The following is a 26,993-nucleotide window of genomic DNA, read 5'->3' as shown; positions in this document are numbered from 1 at the left end:
CTATGGAGGAGGAGGTGTTGGAGAGAGAGAAGGAGGCAACCAAAGGTGTGTCATGAAAGCCCTCCTTCCCCCACTATATATAGGAGGGCCAAGGGGGGGCGCCGGCCCTAGGAGATCCAATCTCCTAGGGGGGTGCGGCCAAGGGGGAGGAATCCCTCCTCCCCAAGGCACCTAGGAGGTGCCTTCCCCTCCTAGGACTCTTCCTCCCTTGAAACCCTAGGCGCATGGGCCTCTTGGGGCTGGTGCCCTTGGCCCATGTAGGCCAAGGCGCACCCCCTACAGCCCATGTGACCCCCCGGGACAGGTGGCCCCACCCGGTGGACCCCCGGGACCCTTCCGGTGGTCCCGGTACAATACCGATAACCCCGAAACTTGTCCCGATGCCCGAAACAGGACTTCCCATATATAAATCTTTACCTTCGGACCATTCCGGAACTCCTCGTGACGTCCGGGATCTCATCCGGGACTCCGAACAACATTCGGGTTACTGCATATACATATCCCTACAACCCTAGCGTCACCGAACCTTAAGTGTGTAGACCCTACGGGTTCGGGAGACATGTAGACATGACCGAGACGACTCTCCGGTCAATAACCAACAGCGGGATCTGGATACCCATGTTGGCTCCCACATGCTCCATGATGATCTCATCGGATGAACCACGATGTCGAGGATTCAATCAACCCCGTATGCAATTCCCTTTGTCAATCGGTATGTTACTTGCCCGAGATTCTATCGTCGGTATCCCAATACCTTGTTCAATCTCGTTACCGGCAAGTCACTTTACTCGTACCGCAATGCATGATCCCGTGACCAGACACTTGGTCACTTTGAGCTCATTTTGATGATGCATTACCGAGTGGGCCCAGTGATACCTCTCCGTCATATGGAGTGACAAATCCCAGTCTTGATCCGTGTCAACCCAACAGACACTTTCGGAGATACCTGTAGTGCACCTTTATAGTCACCCAGTTACGTTGTGACGTTTGGTACACCCAAAGCACTCCTACGGTATCCGGGAGTTACACGATCTCATGGTCAAAGGAAAAGATACTTGACATTGGAAAAGCTCTAGCAAACGAACTACACGATCTTGTGCTATGCTTAGGATTGGGTCTTGTCCATCACATCATTCTCCTAATGATGTGATCCCGTTATCAATGACATCCCATGTCCATAGCCAGGAAACCATGACTATCTGTTGATCAACGAGCTAGTCAACTAGAGGCTTACTAGGGACATATTATGGTCTATGTATTCACACGTGTATTACGATTTCCGGATAATACAGTTATAGCATGAATAAATACAATTATCATGAACAAAGAAATATAATAATAATACTTTTATTATTGCCTCTAGGGCATATTTCCAACAGTCTCCCACTTGCACTAGAGTCAATAATCTAGTTACATTGTGATGAATCGAACACCCATGGAATTCTGGTGTTGACCATGTTTTGCCCTAGGGAGAGGTTTAGTCAACGGATCTGCTACATTCAGGTCCGTATGTACTTTACAAATATCTATGTCTCCATCTTGAACATTTTCACGAATGGAGTTGAAGCGACGCTTGATGTGCCTTGTCTTCTTGTGAAACCTGGGCTCCTTGGCAAATGCAATAGCTCCAGTGTTATCACAGAAGAGTTTGATTGGCCCCGACGCATTGGGTATGACTCCTAGGTCGGTGATGAACTCCTTCACCCATACTGCTTCATGTGCTGCCTCCGAGGCTGCCATGTACTCCGCTTCACATGTAGATCCCGCCACGACGCTCTGCTTGCAGCTGCACCAGCTCACTGCTCCACCATTCAACATATACACGTATCCGGTTTGTGACTTAGAGTCATCCAGATCTGTGTCGAAGCTAGCGTCGACGTAACCCTTTACGACGAGCTCTTCGTCACCTCCATAAACGAGAAACATGTCCTTTGTCCTTTTCAGGTACTTCAGGATATTCTTGACCGCTGTCCAGTGTTCCTTGCCGGGATTACTTTGGTACCTTCCTACCAAACTTACGGCAAGGTTTCATCAGGTCTGGTACACAGCATGGCATACATAATAGAACCTATGGCTGAGGCATAGGGGATGACACTCATCTCTTCTATATCTTTTGTCGTGGTCGGACATTGAGCTGAGCTCAATTTCACACCTTGCAAAACAGGCAGGAACCCTTTCCTGGACTGATCCATTTTGAACTTCTTCAAAATCTTATCAAGGTATGTGCTTTGTGAAAGACCTATGAGGCGTCTCGATCTATCCCTATAGATCTTGATGCCTAATATATAAGCAGCTTCTCCAAGGTCCTTCATTGAAAAACTCTTATTCAAGTAGGCCTTAATGCTGTCCAAGAGTTCTATATCATTTCCCATCAAAAGTATGTCATCTACATATAGTATGAGAAATGCTACAGAGCTCCCACTCACTTTCTTGTAAACGCAGGCTTCTCCATAAGTCTGCGTAAACCCAAACGCTTTGATCATCTCATCAAAGCGAATGTTCCAACTCCGAGATGCTTGCACCAGCCCATAAATTGAGCGTTGGAGCTTGCACACCTTGTTAGCATTCTTAGGATCGACAAAACCTTCCAGTTGCATCATATACAACTCTTCCTTAAGGAAACCATTAAGGAATGCCGTTTTGACGTCCATTTGCCATATCTCATAATCGTAGAATGCGGCAATTGCTAACATGATTCGGACGGACTTTAGCTTCGCTACCGGTGAGAAAGTCTCATCGTAGTCAACTCCTTGAACTTGTCGATAACCCTTAGCGACAAGCCGAGCTTTATAGATGGTCACATTACCATCCGCGTCTGTCTTCTTCTTAAAGATCCATTTATTTTCTATGGCTCGCCGATCATCGGGCAAGTCAGTCAAAGTCCATACTTTGTTTTCATACATGGATCCTATCTCGGATTTCATGGCTTCTAGCCATTTGTCGGAATCCGGGCCCGCCATCGCTTCTTCATAGTTCGAAGGTTCACTGTTTTCTAACAACATGATTTCCAAGACAGGGTTACCGTACCACTCTGGTGCGGAACGTGTCCTTGTGGACCTTCGAATTTCAGTAGGAGCTTGATCAGAAGTATCTTGATCATTATCAATAACATCCTCTCTGTTCGGTGCAGGCACCTCAGGAACATTTTCTTGAGTTGCGCCATTTTCCGGTTCAAGAGGTAATACTTCATTAAGTTCTACTTTCCTCCCACTTACTTCTTTCGAGAGAAACTCTTTCTCTAGAAAGGATCCATTCCTGGTAACAAAGATCTTGCCTTCGGATCTGAGGTAGAAGGTATACCCAGCAGTTTCTTTAGGGTATCCTATGAAGACGCATTTTTCCGACTTGGGTTCGAGCTTCTCAGGTTGAAGTTTCTTGACATAAGCATCGCATCCCCAAACTTTTAGAAACGACAGCTTAGGTTTCTTCCCAAACCATAATTCATACGGTGTCGTCTCAACGGATTTCGACGGTGCCCTATTTAAAGTGAATGCGGCAGTCTCTAAAGCATAGCCCCAAAAAGATAGTGGTAAATCGGCAAGAGACATCATAGATCGCACCATATCTAATAGAGTGCGATTACGACGTTCGGACACACCATTACGCTGAGGTGTTCCAGGCGACGTGAGTTGTGAAACTATTCCACATTTTCTTAAGTGTGTGCCAAATTCGTGACTCAAGTATTCTCCTCCACGATCTGATCGTAGAAACTTGATTTTCCTATCACGTTGATTCTCAACTTCACTCTGAAATTCCTTGAACTTTTCAAAGGTTTCAGACTTGTGTTTCATTAAGTAGACATACCCATATCTACTTAAGTCATCAGTGAGGGTGAGAACATAACGATAGCCACCGCAAGCCTCAACACTCATTGGACCGCACACATCAGTATGTATGATTTCCAATAAGTTGGTTGCTCGCTCCATTGTTCCTGAGAACGGAGTCTTGGTCATTTTACCCATGAGGCATGGTTCGCACGTGTCAAATGATTCATAATCAAGAGACTCTAAAAGTCCATCTGCATGGAGCTTCTTCATGCGTTTGACACCTATGTGACCAAGGCGGCAGTGCCACAAGTATGTGGGACTATCGTTATCAACTTTACATCTTTTGGTATTCACACTATGAATATGTGTAATATTACGTTCGAGATTCATTAAGAATAAACCATTGACCATCGGAGCATGACCATAAAACATATCTCTCATATAAATAGAACAACCATTATTCTCGGATTTAAATGAGTAGCCATCTCGTATTAAACGAGATCCTGATACAATGTTCATGCTCAAACTTGGCACTAAATAACAATTATTGAGGTTTATAACTAATCCCGTAGGTAAATGTAGAGGTAGCGTGCCGACGGCGATCACATCGACCTTGGAACCATTCCTGACGTGCATCGTCACCTCGTCCTTCGCCAGTCTCCGTTTATTCCGCAGCTCCTGCTGTGAGTTACAAATATGAGCAACGGCACCGGTATCAAATACCCAAGAGTCACTACGAGTACTGGTAAGGTACACATCAATTACATGTATATCAAATATACCTTTCGTGTTGCCGGCCTTCTTGTCTGCTAAGTATTTGGGGCAATTCCGCTTCCAGTGACCACTTCCCTTGCAATAAAAGCACTCAGTCTCGGGCTTGGGTCCATTCTTTGACTTCTTCCCGGCAGTTTGCTTGCTGGGTGCGGCAACTCCCTTGCCGTCCTTCTTGGAGTTCTTTTTACCCTTGCCCTTCTTGAACTTAGTGGTTTTATTGACCATCAACACTTGATGTTCCTTCTTGACTTCTACCTCTGCTGATTTCAGCATAGCAAATACTTCAGGAATGGTCTTCTCCATCCCCTGCATATTGAAGTTCATCACAAAGCTCTTGTAGCTCGGTGGAAGCGACTGGAGGATTCTGTCAATGACCTCATCATCCGGGAGATTAACTCCCAGCTGAATCAAGCGGTTATGTAACCCAGACATAGTGAGTATGTGCTCACTGACAGAACTATTTTCCTCCATCTTACAGCTGAAGAATTTGTCGGAGACTTCATATCTCTCGACCCGGGCATGAGCTTGGAAAACCATTTTCAGCTCTTCAAACATCTCATATGCTCCATGTCTCTCAAAACGCTTTTGGAGCCCCGGCTCTAGGCTGTAAAGCATGCCGCATTGAACGAGGGAGTAGTCATCGGTACATGCCTGCCAAGCGTTCATAACGTCTTGTTCTGCAGGGAGAACAGGTGCATCACCTAGCGGTGCTTGTAGGACATAATCTTTCTTGGCAGCTATGAGGATGATCCTCAGGTTCCGGACCCAGTCCGTGTAGTTGCTGCCATCGTCTTTCAGCTTGGTTTTCTCTAGGAACGCGTTGAAGTTGAGGACTACGTTGGCCATTTGATCTACAAGACATTTTGTAAAGATTTTAGACTAAGTTCATGATAATTAAGTTCATCTAATCAAATTATTCAATGAACTCCCACTCAGATTAGACATCCCTCTAGTCATCTAAGTGTCACACGATCCGAGTCGACTAGGCCGTGTCCGATCAACACGTGAGACGGACTAGTCATCGTCGGTGAACATCTTCATGTTGATCGTATCTTCCATACGACTCGTGTTCGACCTTTCGGTCTCTGTGTTCCGAGGCCATGTCTGTACATGCTAGGCTCGTCAAGTTAACCCTAAGTGTTTTGCATGTGTAAAACTGTCTTACACCCGTTGTATGTGAACGTAAGGATCTATCACACCCGATTAACACGTGGTGCTCGAAACGACGAACTTTAGCAACGGTGCACAGTTAGGGGAGAACACTTCTTGAAATTGTTGTAAGGGATCATCTTATTTACTACCGTCGTTCTAAGTAAACAAGATGCAAGACATGATAAACATCAAATGCAATCAAATAATAATAGTGACATGATATGGCCAATATCACATAGCTCCTTTGTTCTCCATCTTGGGGCTCCATGATCATCTTGTCACCGGCATGACACCATGATCTCCATCATCATGATCTCTATCATTGTGTCTCCATGAAGTTGCTCACCAACTATTACTTCCACTACTATGGCTAACGCGTTTAGCTGTAAAGTAATTTACATGGCGTTTCTCAATGACACGCAGGTCATACAAAATAAAGACAACTCCTATGGCTCCTGCCGGTTGTCATACTCATCGACATGCAAGTCGTGATTCCTATTACAATGTTATGAACATCTCATACATCACATATAGATCATTCATCATTCATCACAACTTTGGCCATATCATATCACAAAGCACTTGCTGCAAAAACAAGTTAGACGTCCTCTAATTGTTGTTTGCAAGTTTTGCGTGGCTGAAGTAGGGTTCTAGCAAGAACGTTTTCTTACCTACGTGAAAGCCACAACGTGATTTGTCAACTTCTATTTACCCTTCATAAGGACCCTTTTCATTGAATCCGCTCCAACTAAAGTAGGAGAGACAGACACCCGCCAGCCACCTTATGCAACTTGTGCATGTTAGTCAGTGGAACCGGTCTCACGTAAGTATACGTGTAAGGTTGGTCCGGGCCGCTTCATCCCACAATACCGTTGAAGCAAGATAAGACTAGTAGCGGCAAGAAAGTTGACAACATCAACGCCCACAACAAATTGTGTTCTACTCGTGCAAGAGAACTACGCATAGACCTAGCTCATGATGCCACTGTTGGGGAACGTTGCAGAAACCAAAAAATTTCCTACGGTTTCACCAAGATCCATCTATGAGTTCATCTAGCAACGAGTGATCGGATGCATCTACATACCTTTGTAGATCGCGAGCGGAAGTGTTCAAAGAACGGGGATGATGTAGTCGAACACGACGTGATCCAAATCACCGGAGATCCTAGCACCGAACGGACGGCACCTCCGCGTTCAACACACGTACGGTCAGCGTAACGTCTCCTTCTTCTTGATCCAGCAAGGGGAAAGGAGAGGTTGAGGAAGATGGCTCCAGCAGCAGCACGACGGCGTGGTGGTGATGGAGCTGCAGTACTCCGTCAGGGCTTCGCCAAGCACTATGGAGGAGGAGGTGTTGGAGAGAGAGAAGGAGGCAACCAAAGGTGTGTCATGAAAGCCCTCCTTCCCCCACTATATATAGGAGGGCCAAGGGGGGGCGCCGGCCCTAGGAGATCCAATCTCCTAGGGGGGTGCGGCCAAGGGGGAGGAATCCCTCCTCCCCAAGGCACCTAGGAGGTGCCTTCCCCTCCTAGGACTCTTCCTCCCTTGAAACCCTAGGCGCATGGGCCTCTTGGGGCTGGTGCCCTTGGACCATGTAGGCCAAGGCGCACCCCGTACAGCCCATGTGGCCCCCCGGGACAGGTGGCCCCACCTGGTGGACCCCCGGGACCCTTCCGGTGGTCCCGGTACAATACCGATAACCCCGAAACTTGTCCCGATGCCCGAAACAGGACTTCCCATATATAAATCTTTACCTCTGGACCATTCCGGAACTCCTCGTGACGTCCGGGATCTCATCCGGGACTCTGAACAACATTCGGGTTACTGCATATACATATCCCTACAACCCTAGCGTCACCGAACCTTAAGTGTGTAGATCCTACGGGTTCGGGAGACATGTAGACATGACCGAGACGACTCTCCGGTCAATAACCAACAGCGGGATCTGGACACCCATGTTGGCTCCCACATGCTGCACGATGATCTCATCGGATGAACCACGATGTCGAGGATTCAATCAACCCCGTATGCAATTCCCTTTGTCAATCGGTATGTTACTTGCCCGAGATTCGATCGTCGGTATCCCAATACCTTGTTCAATCTCATTACCGGCAAGTCACTTTACTCGTACCGCAATGCATGATCCCGTGACCAGACACTTGGTCACTTTGAGCTCATTTTGATGATGCATTACCGAGTGGGCCCAGTGATACCTCTCCGTCATACGGAGTGACAAATCCCAGTCTTGATCCGTGTCAACCCAACAGACACTTTCGGAGATACCTGTAGTGCACCTTTATAGTCACCCAGTTACGTTGTGACGTTTGGTACACCCAAAGCACTCCTACGGTATCCGGGAGTTACACGATCTCATGGTCAAAGGAAAAGATACTTGACATTGGAAAAGTTCTAGCAAACGAACTACACGATCTTGTGCTATGCTTAGGATTGGGTCTTGTCCATCACATCATTCTCCTAATGATGTGATCCCGTTATCAATGACATCCCATGTCCATAGCCAGGAAACCATGACTATCTGTTGATCAACGAGCTAGTCAACTAGAGGCTTACTAGGGACATATTATGGTCTATGTATTCATACGTGTATTACGATTTCCGGATAATACAGTTATAGCATGAATAAAGACAATTATCATGAACAAAGAAATATAATAATAATACTTTATTATTGCCTCTAGGGCATATTTCCAACAGCTTGGAGGGATGCCATGCCAAGAAATCAGGCATGTCAAAAGATGGGGGAGGAATATTCAGGATCCTCTCAGCGTTCACCGGCCAAAAAGTTTGCTTCATCAGTTGTACATCCCATTGTCCCGTTGTTGGGTCAATTATATCTGAAACTTTAGTTAGTAACTGATTACCTCTCACAATAATGGGCAGCCTTGAAAGAGACTGAGGGATCCAAGCATCAGTCCACATATTTACCTTATGTCCGTCTCCGATACGCCAAATATGCCCAAGTTTGAGTGTTTTGACACCCTCCATTATACTTTGCCAAGTATAGGAGACCTTCTTCTTTAAAGTAGCATTTAACAGATCCCCATCAGGGTAATATTTGGCTCGAAGAATTGTTGCACATAATGACTCCGGTGCATCCAATAAACGCCATGCTTGTTTTGCTAGTAGCGCTAGATTAAAGCAATGGATGTCCCTAAATCCCATTCCACCTTCTTTCTTGGGAACACACATTTTCCACCAGGTGAACCAGTGCATTTTCTTGTGGTTGGCGTCGTCACCCCACCAGAATTGCGTCATCGCGTCTGTTATTCCCTTACATATTTTTTTAGGATGTTCTACTATCTTTTTAGTTTGTCATGTCAGTTTTTACGTGACTTGTACTTTAATCTTTATAATACTACGAATGAGACACGTATTATCATAAAAAACGATGAAGCAACAGTAGCAATTCTAACCCAAACCCTCATGAGCCGTATGTTAAAAAGCGGCGGCAGAAGGTGGGGCGTGCGAGCGAGGAACCCTAACCCTAGGCCGAACCGAGATCCTGCCGGACGGTACGTACATGCTACATCCTCTCTCTCTCTCTCGGCGATAGGCACGTATAACGCTCGAATTGAATTGGATAGGCACGGCGATTGGAGCGAGGAGATCAGGCCATGGCCACGGCGCTTCATCACGCGGCGAGGAGGTTCGGAACCAGAGCGGCGACGGAGGCGGAGGCTATCATTGAGCGTAGCCCGGTGTACACTAGTACACGGATCGTCTAGTCCACTACAGGCTATGTACGTGCTGCAAAATCAACATTATCTTTGGCCCCCTCCCACGTCTACTAATATTCACATCTGCAAAAATCAACAAGCCAAAGCCTATTAGGGAACACGGATCGTCAATTAGGGAAGACTGAGAAACAGGCACCCCAAAGATCTCAGCAAACCCTATTCGCAAAAAAAATAAAAAACTCTCAGCAAACCCATTCCGAAAAACCTTTGCTACCACACATTCAAATTTTGCCCTCCCCCTGTATGCACCTCTTGATCCAAGAACCTATCAAACAAATAGTCTCATCTCTCAGATTGCAATTGGGAATCTCTAGACCCCCATTATTCCTTCACATGCAAATTGACATTCTAGAACCCTTGTCAAGAACCCGCCTGTCAAACATTCTACAGAAGACACCCACAAGCCATTTATAACCAAAACCTCTTAAATCAAGAATATATATTAGAAAATCCAAATTAACTCTATCGCCAGCCTTTTCAGAGTCCAATTTCAGAACTAGTCCTTCCTCATGTTAAGAGTTAATCAAATGAAGGGTTTCATGAGCAATATGCTTTCCAAAATGAATCTGCCTTTTACGAAAGCAGATTGATTAAGGGAGATTGATACGTCTCCAACATATCTATAATTTTTTATTGTTCCATGCTATATTATATTCTGTTTTGGACATTAATGGGCTTTATTATACACTTTTATATTATTTTTAGGACTAACCTATTAACCGGAGACCCAGCCTAGAATTGCCGTTTTTGCCTATTTCAGAGTTTCGCAGAAAAAGAATATCAAACGGAGTCCAAATGGAATGAAACCTTTGGAAACGTGATTTTCGAAACGAACGTGATTCAGAGGACTTAGACCCTACGTCAAGACATCAACCAGGAGGGCACGAGGTAGAGGGGCGCGCCTACCCCCTGGGCGCGCCCTCCACCCTCGTGGGCCCCACGTTGCTCCACCGACGTACTTCTTCCTCCTATATATACCTACGTACCCCCAAACTATCAGAAACGGAGCCAAAAACCTAATTCCACCGCCGCAACCTTCTGTACCCGTGAGATCCCATCTTGGGGCCTTTTCCGAAGCTCCGCCGGAGGGGGCATTGATCACGGAGGGCTTCTATGTCAACACCATAGCCTCTCCGATGATGTGTGAGTAGTTTACCTCGGACCTTCGGGTCCATAGTTATTAGCTAGATGGCTTTTTCTCTCTTTTTGGATCTCAATGCAATGTTCTCCCCATCTCTTGTGGAGATCTATTCAACGTAATCTTCTTTTGTGGCGTGTTTGTTGAGACCGATGAATTGTGGGTTTATGATCAAGTTTATCTATGAACAATATTTGAATCTTCTCTGAATTCTTTTATGTATGATTGGTTATCTTTGCAAGGCTCTTCGAATTATCAATTTGGTTTGGCCTACTAGATTGATCTTTCTTGCAATGGGAGAAGTGCTTAGCTTTGGGTTCAATCTTGCAGTGTCCTTTTCCAGTGACAGTAGGGGCAGCAAGGCACGTATTGTATTGTTGCCATCGAGGATAACAAGATGAGGTTAATATTATGTTGCATGAGTTTATCCCTCTACATCATGTCATCTTACTTAAAGCGTTACTTTGTTCTTTTGAACTTAACACTCTAGATGCATGCTGGATAGCGGACGATGTGTGAAGTAATAGTAGTACATGCAGGCAGGAGTCGGTCTACTTGTCTCAGACGTGATGCCTATATACATGATCATACCTAGATATTCTCATAACTATGTTCAATTCTGTCAATTGCTCAACAGTAATTTGTTCACCCACCGTAATACTTATGCTCTTGGGAGAAGCCACTAGTGAAACCTATGGCCCCTGGATCTATTTTCCATCATATTAATCTCCCGACAACAAACTATTTCTGGCGCCGTTTTTATTTTGCTTTCTTTACTTTGCATCTTTATCATAAAAAATACCAAAAATATTATCTTATCATATCTATCAGATCCCACTCTCGTAAGTGACCGTCAAGGGATTGACAACCCCTTTATTACGTTTGTTGTGAAGATTTATTTGTTTGTGTAGGTGCGAGGGACTCGTGCGTGACCTCCTACTGGATTGATACCTTGGTTCTCAAAAACTAAGGAAAATACTTACGCTACTTTGTTGCATCACGCTTTCTTCTTCAAGGGAAAACCAACGCAGTGCTCAAGAGGTAGCAGAGATCAACATATTCATGAGTAAAGATGACCTATCAGTAAGTACCTTATAAAAAAATCTTAAAGCTATGATACAATAAACTGATTGGCCTGAACTTTCTCATGGTCCTAGCATGATGGTCCTAAAGATAGCTAAGTTATTACTTCCCCAAACATTAAACATAGCTAATGGATCATCCTCAATAACATCTATTACATTATGTATCCTTCAAGAATAGCTACCTCCGGGGAAACCCTAGATCAATAGATCGGAGGATGGCGGCGCTTTGGTATCGTTTCCCCCTTGGGGAGTCATTCTTGGAGGTGTACACGGGCTCGAGGGACCAGTGGACGGCTTCTTTGATGGAGCGGTGCTTCATCTTACACATTGATGGCGGCGGATCTTGGCGGCGTGGTGCAGTGGAGACTCGGCGTATGATGCGCGGAGATGGACTCTGTTAGAAGGGAGAGAGAGAGAGAGAAATTGTTGCAGAATATGATGGATGTATTATTGAGACTCGAGGGCGAGTATATATTGAGTACAAGACTTGGAGGGCAAGACGCCTCTCCTGGAGATAAGGTAGGAGACGGATTACAAATCCTAGACTACCAAATACATGTATCCCAAATATATCTCTAACATCCCCCCGCAGGAGGAAGCGGTAGCGTTGCGAACAACAGGAGCGTCGCGGACGGTCAGACTGGAGAGAGTAGCAGCCGACGGGCTGACATCCCCCCCCCCCCCGCAGTCGTAGCAGGAGCATCGTTGACGGTGTCGCGTCGCGGACGCGTTGACTGTAGTGGAAGCCGACGAGTTGCTCAAGCGGATGATAGCCCTTTGTGCCGTTGTCGAGGTAGCCGAGAGCGTGGGTGGTGTAGCTGTGTCGAGGTAGCCGTGCGAAGAATGCCGTGGTCGGTGTCGAGTCGGGGTAGCCGGTGTCGAGGAAGTCGCCATGGAGCCGCGGGCGCAAGAGGGCGCCGAGTTAGCATGGGCGTAGTGGTGTCGAAGTAGGGGTGCGCCGGGAAGAAAATGTTGTTGACGACGCATTGCGGCGGGTTTGCCAAGCCCGGGGACACATCGTGGATGAAGGCACGCACCGGTATTGCCAGCACCGGGCATGCATAGACGGACGAAGACGAAGTTGACGAAGCGCCAACCAGGCTTGCCAGGCCCGGGGACACGTCGTGGATGAAGGCACGCATCGGTGTTGCCAGCACCGGGCATGCGTAGACGAGGGACCTGCAAGAGCTGTACGCCATGTCGGAGAAGTCGGAGGGGCCAGCAGAGAAGAACTCGACGACGATTGCGGTGTCCATCGGCGCGGGGCCGACGCCACCAACGGTGGTCGGAGTAGACGAAGTGGTCGGGGTAGATGACGGCGACGCTGGCAACGAGCTGGTGCTTGGACGAAGACGAAGGGGGTGGACGGGCGGCGGTGGCGGCTATGAAGGTAGCGGCGGCGGCGGTGGCTAGGTTAGGAGTGCGGCGTCCGTGCTCGAAGTAGGCGAAGAACCCTGACAGCGTGACGAGGACCAGCGCGGACGGTGGCGTTCCCGCGCCAAAGGAGACGGCGCGGCGCATACCACGGAAGGTCGACGCGCGGTGACGGCGGAGTGGACCGCGGGCCGCGGCGCTACGGCCCCAAGGGGCGACGCAGCGGCGACAGGCGGGTCGGGACGACGCCGGGAAGACCTCGGGGTGGCGGCGTGGACCGTGGGCCGCGATGCTGCGGCCCGAAGGGGCAACGCAACGGCGGTTCGCGAGTCGGTGCAGCCGCAGGGACGGCCTTGGGGCGGCAGCGGGGACCGCGTATCGCGGCACTATAACCCGAAGAGGCGACGTAGCGGCGACATACGAGTCGAAGCAGCCGCGAAGAAAACCATGAGACGGCGGTGCTGCGGCCCGACGGGGTGACGCAGCGGCAGCCCGATACTCGATCGACGGAGAGACGCACGATACTCGATAACGATATGTGCACGTGCGGTTGATCAGACCGAACGCACGACGAAGACGGAATAGATCGCGTGCTTTCGAGTGATCAAGTCGATTGCTCGCAGATCGATGAAGTCGCTGAGTACGGCCGGAAGGGAATCGGCGTGGTGCGATGCATGCACACCCGCACGCAAGCACACATGCACATGATGCACAAGTAGAAGACTTGCACACAAGATGTAGCAGCGGTGTGGATGGGCAGCCCTCTGGCACATGAGCAGACGACCACACCACGCGGCAGTCCACTATGCCCGCGCGCGGGACGAGCAGGACAGCGCCAGGAGCCGCCACATCAGCCCATGTGACGCCGTTGCATGCGTCAAAGCCGGGTATCCTGCAGCAACTGATCCAGATCTGATCCGTTGTCGGAGTAGAGGCGTGATGTAGATGACAAACTACGGTGAGCGACGCAAACCGATTTTAGATCGGAAAACAAAAAAGAGACGCCGATCAAAGCGACCGGCAAGAAAAAGAAAAAAAAAATCCGGATCAAAGGATCGGGAAAAAGACTCTCTAGGGCAGCCGGTTGACACGACCGGCGGACGAACCCTAGGTACGGGCGGCGTGGCCCCCGGCGGCGATCATGGAGACCGACCGCCCCGGAGGCGGCGTGGAGCGGAAGCGGCGGGCGGCGGCTAGGGTTTGGATCGATTAGTCTAATACCATGTTAGAAGGGAAAGAGAGAAATTGTTGCGGAATATGATGGATGTATTATTGAGACTCGAGGACGAGTATATATTGAGTATAAGACTTGGAGGGCAAGACGCCTCGCCTGGAGATAAGGTAAGAGACGAATTACAAATCCTAGACTACCAAATACATGTATCCCAAATATATCTCTAACAGACTCGCGCAAGAGGAGGACGTTGTCTGGCGTTATGGTGGCTTCGATGGCAAAGCGGCCTGGTAAGGTCGGTGCGTTGGTTTATGTTCTGAAGATGGATTGGTGGAAGACGGCAGCGATGACACATAAGAGTGCGTCGCAAAGCGGCCTGGCAAGGTCGGTGCGTTGGTTTATGTTCTGAAGATGGATTGGTGGAAGACGGCGGCGATGACACATAAGAGTGCGTCGCAAAGCGGCCTGGCAAGGTCGGTGCGTTGGTTTATGTTCTGAAGATGGATTGGTGGAAGACGGCGGCGATGACACATAAGAGTGCGTCGGACCGGTTCGTACCCCAAACCCAGTATGTGACTTGGCACGAAGCTATGTGTTGTTTTCGTCCAAAACCCTGATAGCTCCGTGCAGTCTACACCATTTCCTCAAGGCCTGAAGCTAAGCAACGTGTAGATGAGCATTGCGTCTCTTCTTCATCGTCTCTACACTCAGGGCTTATAAACCGCTGCGAGTGCCTCTCGCTTGGCGAGGTGGGACTAAAAAACAGCTACAAAGAAAATCAACTAAAAAACTCTAGTACCGGTTCATGCCATGAACCGGTACTAAAAGTGCTGGTGGGGCCCCAGCCCGCCACAACCCCTTTAGCACCGGTTCATGGCACGAACCGGTTCATGACACGAACCGATACACCACGAACCGGTACTAATGAGCTCCACCCGCCTAGCCGTTGGAACCGACACTAATGGTCACATTAATGCCGGTTCAGTTACAAACTGAGACTAATGTGCGTCACATTAGGCCCTTTTCTACTAGTGTTTACGCATGATCTTGCTCTCGCGAACCCTGTCTTCCAAACCAATACCGTCCGTCACACATATATAACAGCTACAGGCGTGAGCTTCTGCATTGCTGCCTTGAAGAGTCCATGGCCACCTCATAGGCTCTTGTGTTTGCATCACGAAGTCTAACAACCTCCATATATAGCATGTGTATACAGGACAGGTTCGATTGCCGAAAAGTGATGGAGTTAGCTGAAATCTGGTCTTGCTGACTGCTGCAAGTGTGCCCGCCTGCTCAAAATTGCCAATAGCACATAATCTCCTTACCATTATCGCCAACTCCCACGGCATACACAACCCTGCACCATTTGTCATGCTTCTCTGGATGGTAACGATGCACGAGGTACTTTGCACCTTTATCCACCTCCTCCACCTTGTACTGACCAGCCTTGTAAAGAATCTCCCCGAATTTCTCGAACATAGCCCTTGTGTAGATGTTGCCAGCATGTAATTCCAAGGGCGTGTCCATCCTCATCAGTCATCACTGGAGCAGCCTGCCCTGAATGCAAGGGTAAAATTTTCAGGAATTACGGGCACAAACTGAAGTAGAGCAACATCACCTGTAAAGAAACTCAATGAGAATGGAAACTGAATAACACAAACCCTGCAAGAAGCGCACATGTTTGCGTCATGATCATATCAGCCGGCGTCCATAGCTGACATACGCGAGGAACATAATTTCTTCCTAATTCTAATATAATCCGGGACCAGTACGTGTTTAAATGTCTTGTTCCTAGCGTTACTGACACAATAAACATGGCTACAGGAACAGTAGGTTCAGTTTACCTCTTCATCCACCACAAAGCAAAGACGACAGCAGCTTATGTATGAAATCTGAAAATTAACAATATAATATGCAGAAACTTGTTTTCGTGAAATAAATGCTATATAAGCTTCAACCTCTGCTTTTCTTTAGGTGTTAAAATCAGACAGTTATATGTAGTAATAGTATCATCTATGCACGATAATTACTACTACACTGAAAAAAGAAACAAAAAAAGTAGCCATGCTGGCACCATGCAAATACCTACACGATGTACTGTAGAATTTTGTCGCCGGCATCTGGTGTCTGGGTGCATTAACATCGCCATGTTCAGAACTCGCTCTCATTCAAACACAAACCCATTTTCTGCTGCTGGACTGAAACTTTAAGCAGAATAACTAAACCCAAGTGCTGAACCACCACATCTGCATGGACACGTAAATACCTGATGATGATTTATGTAAGAGAATAAACCCGTATCTCTGCTGGCAGCGTTGAAGTAAAGGCGAGAATAAGGGCGCAAACATCACAGGCTGATGTCACTGCATCAAACAGTTTCTGAATTTTATAACCATGATGCCAATGCAAACAGGTTCCTCACCAGGTTAGGCAGCAGAAACAAACAGCTGTTGGGTATTCCTGAACCCGTGTCTCAGTGCAAAAAAGTTCTGAATTCGCATGCCGTTGTGTCCAAGGCGGCGACACTCTGAACAAGTGAACTGTGGAGCGACCGCCAGGAGTCCGACCCTGGTCTTCTCTACTCTGCATCAACATCCAGGTACTGCAGCTCTTCTCTACTGTGGGTTGAATTAGAAGAAACAGTGAAGCAGTTAGGCATCACGTGCCACAAGTTAATAATTAGAAGATAAAAAAGAAATATGGTGTACAAAACCTTCAAAAAATGTATTTTTCTGTCGTATGCAACCTGAATTGTTTCCACACGTTATTTGAAACAATTTACAGTAGGCTAGAAAATAGATACCATTATCTTTTCTATGAAGCTGAACTGGGCAGACTGAACCCATTATCTTCTCCACTAGCGGCATATAGTATTGAGTTGAAGAACTGAATCATCTGAATCAGAGCACCAAAACCAATAGTTCCCATTAGAAGGTTCAGTGTAGTTTTTTGACTTATGAAAATCCAGACAAGTCCTACTGCAGTTTCACACAAGTCCTAACTGAGGCTTTAGTAAACTTCGTAGCAAACTAATTTTCAGACCACCAGTTTCAGACTAAAACAGCTTCAGCAACCTGTTTTTCAGAATAACAGTTTAAGGCGTTGCTTTCCAAGCACGACCAGATTAGATCATAACATCCGGACATTAAGTTCATATTACAGCAAATATGAGTTTCTTGCTAAAAGAGAATTGTAGGATGGTGGAGCAAAGGCAGTTCGAAAAATAAGAAAGGCGTTCATACTACACGGGTGCCCAAACTTAGAGAAAGCAAAGGCAGTTCGAAATATGGTTGTGCTCTCTTTCTTCTCTGCATTTCATTTTCTCTGGTTTTTGGCCACCTCGACGCTTTCTCCTGTTACAAAATGAGGCACACCACTTTCTCTGGTGTTTGTCTGAACATCGAGCAGGCAGAGAGATTGTTTCAGGTTTCGGAAGCATAGTAGCGGCTAGTATAAAAACAGATTACAACGTTACATCACACAGGAAAGAAACAACCACTGCAAAATATACGGAAAACGAGTCAAATACCAACATTCAAGCATAACGAAACAGAAAATATAGCTTTTGAAATATTAGAGGCCCTGCCTTCTAAAGCCAGTACAGAAGCAAGCTGATGGTGTAGCAGCTCACAACTTACAACATCACATCAACAGAAAAGATACTAAATACTCCTTCCGTAAAGAAATATAAGAGCATTTAGATCACTAAAGTAGGGTAACATTCAAGCACAACGGAACAGAGATTCATAAGGGGAGGATTACTTTGACTTACAAAATAGGCATTCCGCGCCGACTCTGCATGCAGCATCAAAGCACTTGAAGGGATTGGCCATTGGTAAGTCATGTGTATGACTGTTACCTAGGCCATTATGCCTACAATAACGACTTGTGAATTCGAATCGAGCGTCTCGAGAAGCTCTGCTGTCCACTAGTAACCACATGTGTTGATTAGACTTCCATTCGCGGTCGCGGCTGTGAATGGATCCAAATTTCATTTCTTCTAGCACCTTCGCATTCAAAACGAAAAACTTAGCAAATTCAACATTCGGCTTGTCCCCAGAGTAGCCCTCCAACACCACTCTTTTGAGATAGCTCTCGAGGCATTCAATTGGATCTAGTGGGCCATATTTTTGCACACTTTCAATCTTCATCCGCGACCGTGCGTTAAACTGTAGATGGAGAGAATCAACAATGTAATGGCAGTTGGTTAATGTATTAGAGCACAAGTCAGTCATGCTTATGTTGATACTAGTTCAGACAGGCAAATAAGAATACTACTCACAATGACATACAGCCTCTCCAAGCAGGGGAAGCACTTGAGCAGGCCAATTAGTGTATCAAGATTAGGGCCATCATATTCAATAGCTAAAACCTTCACGGTGGGCATGTGGTTGTCACGCTGATGGGAATCATTTTCTGATGAAAATGACAAACCAAAATAAGAAAAAAAAAACACTTGCATACTACATGTGAATTCTGATTGCTTGGTTGTAGAAGGCTGATGTTACCTGAAAAACCGTGGTTCCAATGAAGAGTTTGAATATTTGCCTCGACAACACACCTAATACTTGCAGCTTAGGTGCTTGGATTACCCGGACAGTCTCTGGACCAGAACCTGGATAGAGGGGCTGCAACCTCTCAAGGCAAGGAGCGTCCTCGATGACAAGCTCTTGTAAAAGGTCAGCGAAATCCCAATCACAATCCCACCCCAACACCCTCCGCCTTATTGCAGAGAAGCCGATGCTCCTAAGAGTCGCGGAGCTGATGCAGAGACGAGCAACGCCGAGAATGCCTTCCAGAAAAAGGCTTTCCAATGAATGGCAGCCAGAGAGCATGTTGCGCAGAGAGTCCCCCGAGATGGTGACCTCGCATATGCTGAGCTGCTTGAGGTGTGGGAAATTCAGAGAATGCGCCGACAAGGCCGAGATGGTGACCTCATACTTGTCGAGGCATGGAAAATTCGCCCGGACAGGTCCGGGGAATGGCAGCGGCGGAATGTGGCAACGCGGAGTGTGGGCGCGAAGCGGAGCGCGGGCGGCGGTAGCATGCGGTGTTTGTCATCATCGGCGCTGTACCCTAAGTAGAGGATCTGGAGACCGGTGAGGGCCTGGGAGCGAAGCCAGCCGTCGAGCGTGTCATGGTGGCGTTGGCGGATGTCGGGGAGCTCGAAGAGGAGGGCTGGGCCAGGGTGCTCGGCGAGGATCCTGGAGATGAGAACAACGAGCTTGCGCTCCTTCCAGGAGAGGGAGAAGTCGGCGACGAGGTTGAGGGGCGCGGAGCGGCCTGCGTGCGGGCTCCTTCCTTGGTGGGAAGGAGAGAGATGATGGTGCAGAGGACGGCGTCGGGGAGGGCGTTGATGAGATCGAGGCCCGCCGGCGGTGATTCTCGGTCGGACTTGCGCTTCTTCCTGGAGCGCCACGGCGGCGGCGGCGGATGGTGATGGTGGTGGAGAATGGGAAACGACGATTTCGGCGGATTGGAATGATACTCAAATTTTTCTCTTTCCCATTTTCTTTTACCACTCCCGAAGGCGCAATGGACCGGCGGTGAAAACTTGTGACGTCGCAATCTAGCTGCGAAGCCGTTGGATAAGTCGATGAGCGATCCAACGGGCCCTAATTTGCGCGAGGAAGCACGCGATCCGTGTGCTAGTGGTTACGGAATCCATCGCTTGTTGCGTTCTGTGACATAGCAGCATGATCATCACACTCTTATCAACCCAACCAGTCCGAAATCCATCTCTTGAGCGTCTTTTTTTTTTTGCAGGGACTTAAGCGTCTGTTGTGACAAGACGTTCTCTCACGCCAACTCCACCGTGCGGCCCCATCTTGTCCGGCCCCGTCCGTTTGGGGTAAAAGGGACAAACCAAACGGCCCAGCGCGCGGGAGCAAATGGACTTTTGTCCGTTTCGTGTTCGCTTTCGACCCATCCCCGACCCAAATTTACGCCGAGTTTGGGGTGAAACGGACAGCGCGTGGACGGGCGGGACTCGCGCGCTTGTCCTCCCCTGACCCGCCTGTCGGTGGCACAAAGCAAAACCCCCTGCCCGCCCCATTTGGCGCCATTTTCCACAAACCCTCCCATGTCCCTCCCGTCGCCCCCTCACTCCCCCGTTCATGGCCGACGCTCAGCCGAATTATGGCGGCCTGACCGTCGACCTGCCCGAAAAGGTGAAGAAGAAGGCGGCCAAGGCGCCAAGGAAGCCGCGGTCGGAGTGCACGCCGGAGGAGATCGTCAAGTTAGACGCGGAATCGGCAAAGAAGAGGAACCGGAGGGCGGTCGTCAAGGGCAATGCCTCCGCGGCCAAGTTCACTGCCGAGCGCGATGCGATGGAGGCCGCGCAGCGCAAGGCCGCGGTCGACGAGAAGGAGGGCATTGTCAACAAAGCGCACGCCCTCCTCATGCTTGGCATGTGCCGTCCAGCCGGTTTCCCTGCAGCGGCTGTCGGCCCGGCGAGCACAGGCTCGTCGTTCGCCCGGCCTCCGCACTGCCAGTCACCGACGTGGTGGACCACACCCATGTTGCCCGGCTTTCCCCCGCCAAGGCACGACGACCAGACCCATTTCTCGGGGTCGCCGGACGTTGGCGTGATCTCGCCGTCCACACCGCGCCCCTCGGCCGTCATCGACCTCAACGTCACGCCTGGGTCCAGCAGGGACGGCGGGCCGTCCGTCGAGATGCAAAGAAAGCAAGTACGGGCACCATGCCGTCCCCCCGCGTCTTGTTCGACGGAATGCCAACACCAACGCCACCGGTCGACGACCCCTTCTACAACCAGTTCATGGAGGATGTGATCTACGAGGGGGGGCAGGGCCGTGTTGCCGACGATGGACGTGTAGGCCGCTGGCTCTGTTGCCGGAGTGAACTAGGGCCGCTGGCCTGATGAACTAAGGCTTGACATTTGAAATGTTGCTCTCTTTTTAAAATGGAGGCAGACAAAATGGGGAAAACGGATGCGGCCGCGCGCTGGGTGCATGGCCACCGCATCCCAGAACACGTCCGGACACGACCCCATTGCCCTACCCAAACGGAAAGAATCCGGACAAAACGGACGTCCGTTTGGGATCGCGTGATGAAGTTGGCCTGATAGACTAAAGACGTTGTCCCCTCTATCCTCATTGATCAACGCGCAACAATGTTTTTTTCTTCTTCTGTTTTGACGGGGGAACGCCCAACAATCCAACACATTAACATACGCATCAAGGCCGTTCGCTCGTGCGTGCCACGTGGGCAGTAGGGGTGGCCATGACACTGTTGTGCCTTTTGTTTGCTTCATCGCTGCCCCATCACTGGTCGTTTCCTTTGTCCAGAAGAAAGAGACCTCTCTTCTCTCCTCAGTCTCTTCTGTCGGCGGCATCCCCCAATCTCACGGCTCACGCCACGCCGCCGCTCTTCCGCGCCCTTTCCTTCCACCCGCACCTTGTTGCCCGTTGCTCCTCCCCACACTGTCACGACCGCGCGCCTAGCCATCGGAGCTTCACCTCCCTCGAGCCTTTCGATCTGCATCTCAGGAGCACACGGGAGAGAGGCGCCGTGCTTCTTGCCGGACCAAGATCAGCACGTCCATGTCCTCTCAATCTACGACCATCAGGAGGAGGTCCAGCAGAGCACGAAGTCTCCAACAGGAGAGGCGTTGATTCTGCCGGATCGGCCGACCGCGTGATGTGCGGGGTGGGGAAGATGGAGAGACGGCGGGTGGAGAGGTGGCTGCAGGAGAAGGTGAGAAGAAGGAGGCGCGGCGCAAGGCCTCTCGACCCATGCGCCGGGCGCGCTGCAGGGTCAACAGTGTCGTCAGGCCCGTCCACAAGGCTGTGCGAGCTGTGCAACTGCACAGGGCCCCTATAAAATTGTAGGGGCCCGATCGAAGGAATAAACCACGAACCTGTCCGGTTCGTCTGGCTGGCTTTTCGTTCGCCCAATCATATGGCTTCTTTTTTTTTGAGGGCAGAAGCTAAACTTTATTGATGGTAGTCCACATGATGTGGGATACACACCGGGTCATGGGGGTACAGCAACCAAATGTGCCTTCCTCGACTGAGGAAAAGAGAATGTTTAGCTAGACTATGGGCCTCGCCATTAACGGAATGGAACCCAGGGCCGTTATGGATCGGTTATCAAAGAAATCAACCTTCGAGCTACTAATTTTAATTGTAGTTTTATGTTTGAAGCCCGATCATATGGCTGATGCGCGAGAAAAGGATGCACGTTTAGGGTGAGGCCGCTATTAAGTTTCATTCGAGCCAACAGGGCCCAGTCGGCCTAGCACCGATCCAAGATCCAAATAGAAAAACAAGGCAGGCTAGTTACACTACTGGGCCTACTCGTTAGCGGAGCGTGCGTGTGTCCACCAGTTCACCAGCGATCATCTATCGCTCCGAACGACTTCGTGAGAAAGAAAGGGAGGCGCCGCCTGCCTGCTTCGATGAGGAGATGAGCCGCCGATAGATAGCGGCCGCGGCGTCCAGCCGTCGCCGCCTGCTTCTCAACTGCAGTAGCCACAACTGGCATCCCCCAATATTTTCCAAGGTAAGCCGTAAGCCACAAACCAGAAGCAAAATAGATGAACGGAAGATTAGTTAGGGTTATTTCTTTCTGATACAATCGCTCTCTTTCTGACTCTTTTGATATTTTCATGTCGTATGTAATGCAATCCCTAGTAGTACAGCAGTACTACTCGATTAGGCATGTGCCCATAATCTAATTTCTAATTCTAGTACTAATTCATTGTTGTGTGCTCGCCTGCTACACTGCTAGCATATTTCTTTCCAATATAAAGATTCTTGTTTCAACGATTACTAGACGGATGATTCTTTTGGTAGAACATGAGATCAGTTTACTGTTTGGTAGAACCCTAGGTTGGATGTTTTTCCGCAAAAAAAGAGTACTACATTTACTCTTTATAGCATTACAATATATGATATATTTTGTACAAAATAACATATATTGAAAGCTATATAATTAGTGAAAATATGTTTAGTCATATTAGTTATACAAATTTCTGTATATTTTTGGGCCCCCTTCCCCATTTCGCACCGGGCCCCCGAATTTTTGGAGACGGGCCTGAGTGTCGTCTTCGAGCGCTTCACGGAGCGGGCCGTCAAGACAGTAGTGCTGTCGCAAAAAGAGGACATGGGGCTTGGGGAGGGCGCCGTGGCGCCACGCCACCTGCTGCTCATCTACAACTAATGCTGGTGATGAGCATTTGGAGAGCTACCGGACATTGGGTTTGACAGTATCGCGGTCAAAGAAAGGGGATACGAAGTTTCCAAAGGTCTTGTCGCTTCTTGCCACATATCTGGGCACATCAGTTCAGAAGAGTGAAGAATTACTAGGTTCTGATGGAATAAAGGAGTCGTCCACTATCTTTCATGGCCAGAGGGTGCCAGATCCCAGTATACAGCTCTATGCAGAACGCATTTTTCAAGTATGCTGAGTGCAATCCATCCTGCTTTGTGTTGGCACTTGTCTACATGGTGAGACATCTACATCAGCCAAATGTGTACATGACGCCCTTCAGTGTTCATCGCTTACTAATTACAAGTGTGGTGGTTGATGCCAAATTCACAGATGATGCGTAGTGTGTAGTGTACCCAATGCAGCCGCAATTCCGTTGTATTTCTTTGCATATCATATCACAAACATGCACAGGTTTCCCAGTAACTTTCTCAAATCTCAATGCATCTCCTGCAGGTTTTTCAACAACGCATTATATGCTAGGGTGGGAGGAATCAACACAATCGAGATGAATCGTCTCGAGCTGGATTTGTTGTTTAATCTGGACTTCGGGTTGAAAGTGAACCTAGAGACTTTTGGGAGCTACTACTTGCAACTGGAGAAACATGCACCGGTGTCACCAGAGAGACTGCCGGTTTGAGCTATAGCGATAGCACCGACGAGTGGATTTCTAGCTTTTGGTATATGGTAGTTGACCTGATTGTGTCAATGACTGCACCAATGCTATAGGTTGGGGCCTTTCTCACAAAATCTGATGGCAACACTTTGGTAAGCTATCGCCGAAAGGTTTGCTTTTTTAGATGTTTGCTTGAGGACTAGAGGATGGCAGGATGACTAGGGGATGCCTTGGGAGAGGGTGTCCAGCAAGCACTGTTAAAGATATTTGAAGGAACTGTAAGTGCTCATGCTGTTTAGACGAGTCGGAGTTTTCCAGTGTGCAAGCGTGACTAATCTGACATATTTTTCTGCTTCATGGATTTTGAACTCGCATGTAACATATTATGTTTGTTTGTTTCTAAACAAGAACAATTTCACATTTGCATTGTTAGGTAATCAGTGTGCCAAGAAAAAGAAGTCGAGATATCATATCCCATGGTTAATGTCGAGGTAATTGTTTTAAGAACTTCTGAATAGCATTGGCTGCTCAAACCTGCTACATAGACGTAGATCAGTAACCTTTCAGTAGTCTAGCACCAAAAGTTCCTAATTATTTCATGGTGCTATGACTTTCAGTCTTCATTTTATACTTGTTGGTTGCTTGAGGGACACAACCAACTGAACATCAAAGATTGATGCCCTTGTTTCACAAGCAGTTGGCCCTAGGTACTAAATATATACTTTAAATTTGTAATAAACACCACCCATTACAATGACGAGTGGCACATACGCAAGCACTCTATTGTTAGATGCATATTAATTTTTTTTTACGGGTTGATATAAAAGTATACTCTTAATTTGTAACATTATTGCTCCCAATGCCACTGGTTTCAAACTAATTGAGGGAAATACGATCAAATTGGAAGAACAAAATACAGTCAAACTCAAGTATAAGGAAGAAGAAAACATACCCTTGATATTTGAATCACGGAAGACCGTCAACTTCTGTGCCGCTATAGAATCGATGCCCCGGATGACATCGCCACGTCAACGAGGCATCGTTGTAAGATCCGTGCCAAATAAATCAATGTGCACAGTCCATAGAGAATAGAGAGGAGGCAGGGCTCGGTTAAGCTTCTATGCCGGAGATTCTCGCCTAGGTACAGGAGAGGAAGGAGAAGGAAAGAGATAACATCGAGCAATTTCTTTAACCCTAGCTCCCATGGCGTACGTCGGCACATGAGAGAAGAAGGGGCAGAGGAAGAGAGACATGAGAGAGAGGATGTGTACAAAATTCAGCTACACTTCAAGGTTAAATCTCTGATGTACCAGCAACTCCCCACGCTGATGGATCATGTTCCTTGGTTTCACATCTAATGGCCCAGAAGCTCTCGGCGCACTCATTGCACGAGATATGTTCTCGCATAACCAGACGTTCGAGCCAACGACACCTCGACTGCCATGCGCATGTTGTTTCTGCACACGCAGCGCAAGCATGACCCAGAGCAACGACCTGGTCCAGATGTGGCCATTCGACACGCCGGACAGCCACAGGCATACATACCCAAGCCAAGTACTCCCTAGTTTCTTTTTAGTCTGCATATAAAAACAGGTATTTCCTGTCAAGTCATTCCACCATGACCGGTAGGAGGAGTTTTGGGTCCACATATAACCAGGCAGCAAAGACCAAGGCCGCGGAAGCACTATATCTTTAGAGATGATGAGTCTTATGGTGATCTGCAGAAGGCTGCACGTGTGGTATGTCCTAAACAAAGAAACGTTTTGAACTTAGTTGAAAAAATTGCCTATTTATTCCATTGGTCCCACATCTTAATGGATATATATATCTTTTGCCAGGGTCCTTATATATCTGTTCTCAGACGTGTTATGTCTAATATAAGCCTATGCAAGAGCAGATGGCCAAGCTCAGTCTCTTAGGGAGTCTTATGGTGAAACTTCCTCGGCTATCAAAAATATTAAAGACTTCCTCTGCAGGCTGGAGAAGCTTATGGATAGTCAGTCGAAAAAGATTGTTGGGTCTTCCGAGAAAGGGGTTGTTGAGGAAGCTTCTACGATCAGGGAATTGGCTGAGGCACTAAAGGAGCCCAAACAGAGCGAGGTGTCTGCACTAATCAAAGACCACAGAGATTTTCCTAGAGATGTATGAGAGATTTGAGAAGGCCGCCACAGAGTTGAAAGAATTGAAATCTTTATTGGGTGGATTCATGGTCTCCTTAGGACTTCTCTTTAGGGGCTATGGTTTTCCTCCATCTTTAATCAATCCTCCAAGTCATGTGGACCTTCCAACTTCTAGTCCAGTGCCATGCCCATCTTTTTCAAGTTGGTTCTGGGCCAACTCATTTCCACATGATTGGGGAAAGGGCAAAAGGTTAGTGTAAGAGTACATTTTTACTACTTTGAATGTTGTTATTTATGTTGATATTGTTGTTGGCAATTGTACTAAAATCTTATACTTTTCATATTTGATTTTAATCAAAATATACTTACATACTAAAATTTTATATTACTTGATTAATTATAGAAATCAACACAATTATATCACTAAATATCATTTGTTTGTTATGCAATTTTAATCTATCTTAAAAACATATTTGTGTTATGATATATTGAAATTTTGTTTTGTGAAAAATTTCATGTCTTTCTATAGATGAATTATGACGTGTATAGATGTTTGGACCATTTTAGGTAGGATCTATAAATATGTTGCCAGGAAGCTATACAACCTATGACTTAAAAAATATCTTTAGAGATGTTTGTAAAACGTATGATTGTTTATGTTGTGCGTAACTACATAGAAAAATAGATGGTGTATGTAACATCCTGATTTTTTGAGGTTGTGAAAATTGAAAACAAATGAGGGTTAATAAAATCCTAACAGAAGATTTTAGTCAAGAATTTAAAATGAATTAATATCAAATGG

General features: G+C 47.6%; 1 protein-coding gene and 1 pseudogene across 2 annotated transcripts in view; both read right to left on the bottom strand.

Annotated features, from left to right (window-relative positions):
* Window positions 1–13,194, bottom strand: part of LOC147993179 (uncharacterized) — a 42,365-nt gene extending 29,171 nt beyond the window's left edge. The window contains exon 1 of the mRNA XM_087539251.1: window positions 12,954–13,194. Coding sequence (XP_087395377.1) covers window positions 12,954–13,194 — 241 coding nt within the window. The remainder of the gene's footprint in view (window positions 1–12,953) is intronic.
* A 1,532-nt stretch (window positions 13,195–14,726) lies between these two features.
* Window positions 14,727–20,305, bottom strand: LOC125532399 (uncharacterized; annotated as a pseudogene). Its single transcript, XR_015613986.1, has 8 exons — window positions 20,191–20,305; window positions 18,730–19,794; window positions 18,504–18,637; window positions 17,994–18,390; window positions 17,025–17,116; window positions 16,644–16,839; window positions 16,311–16,467; window positions 14,727–15,778 (listed from the first exon to the last, which is right to left on the bottom strand). The product of XR_015613986.1 is annotated as an uncharacterized LOC125532399 (transcript).
* Between the last annotated feature and the right edge of the window lie 6,688 nt (window positions 20,306–26,993).

This window comes from Triticum urartu, chromosome 1A, assembly GCF_056163025.1.
Source record: "Triticum urartu cultivar PI428250 chromosome 1A, HENAU_Tu73, whole genome shotgun sequence".
In the NCBI taxonomy this organism is placed as follows: Eukaryota; Viridiplantae; Streptophyta; class Magnoliopsida; order Poales; family Poaceae; genus Triticum; species Triticum urartu.
The sequence above is the reverse complement of the archived record's forward strand: the minus strand, read 5'-3'. Positions and strand labels throughout refer to the sequence as shown.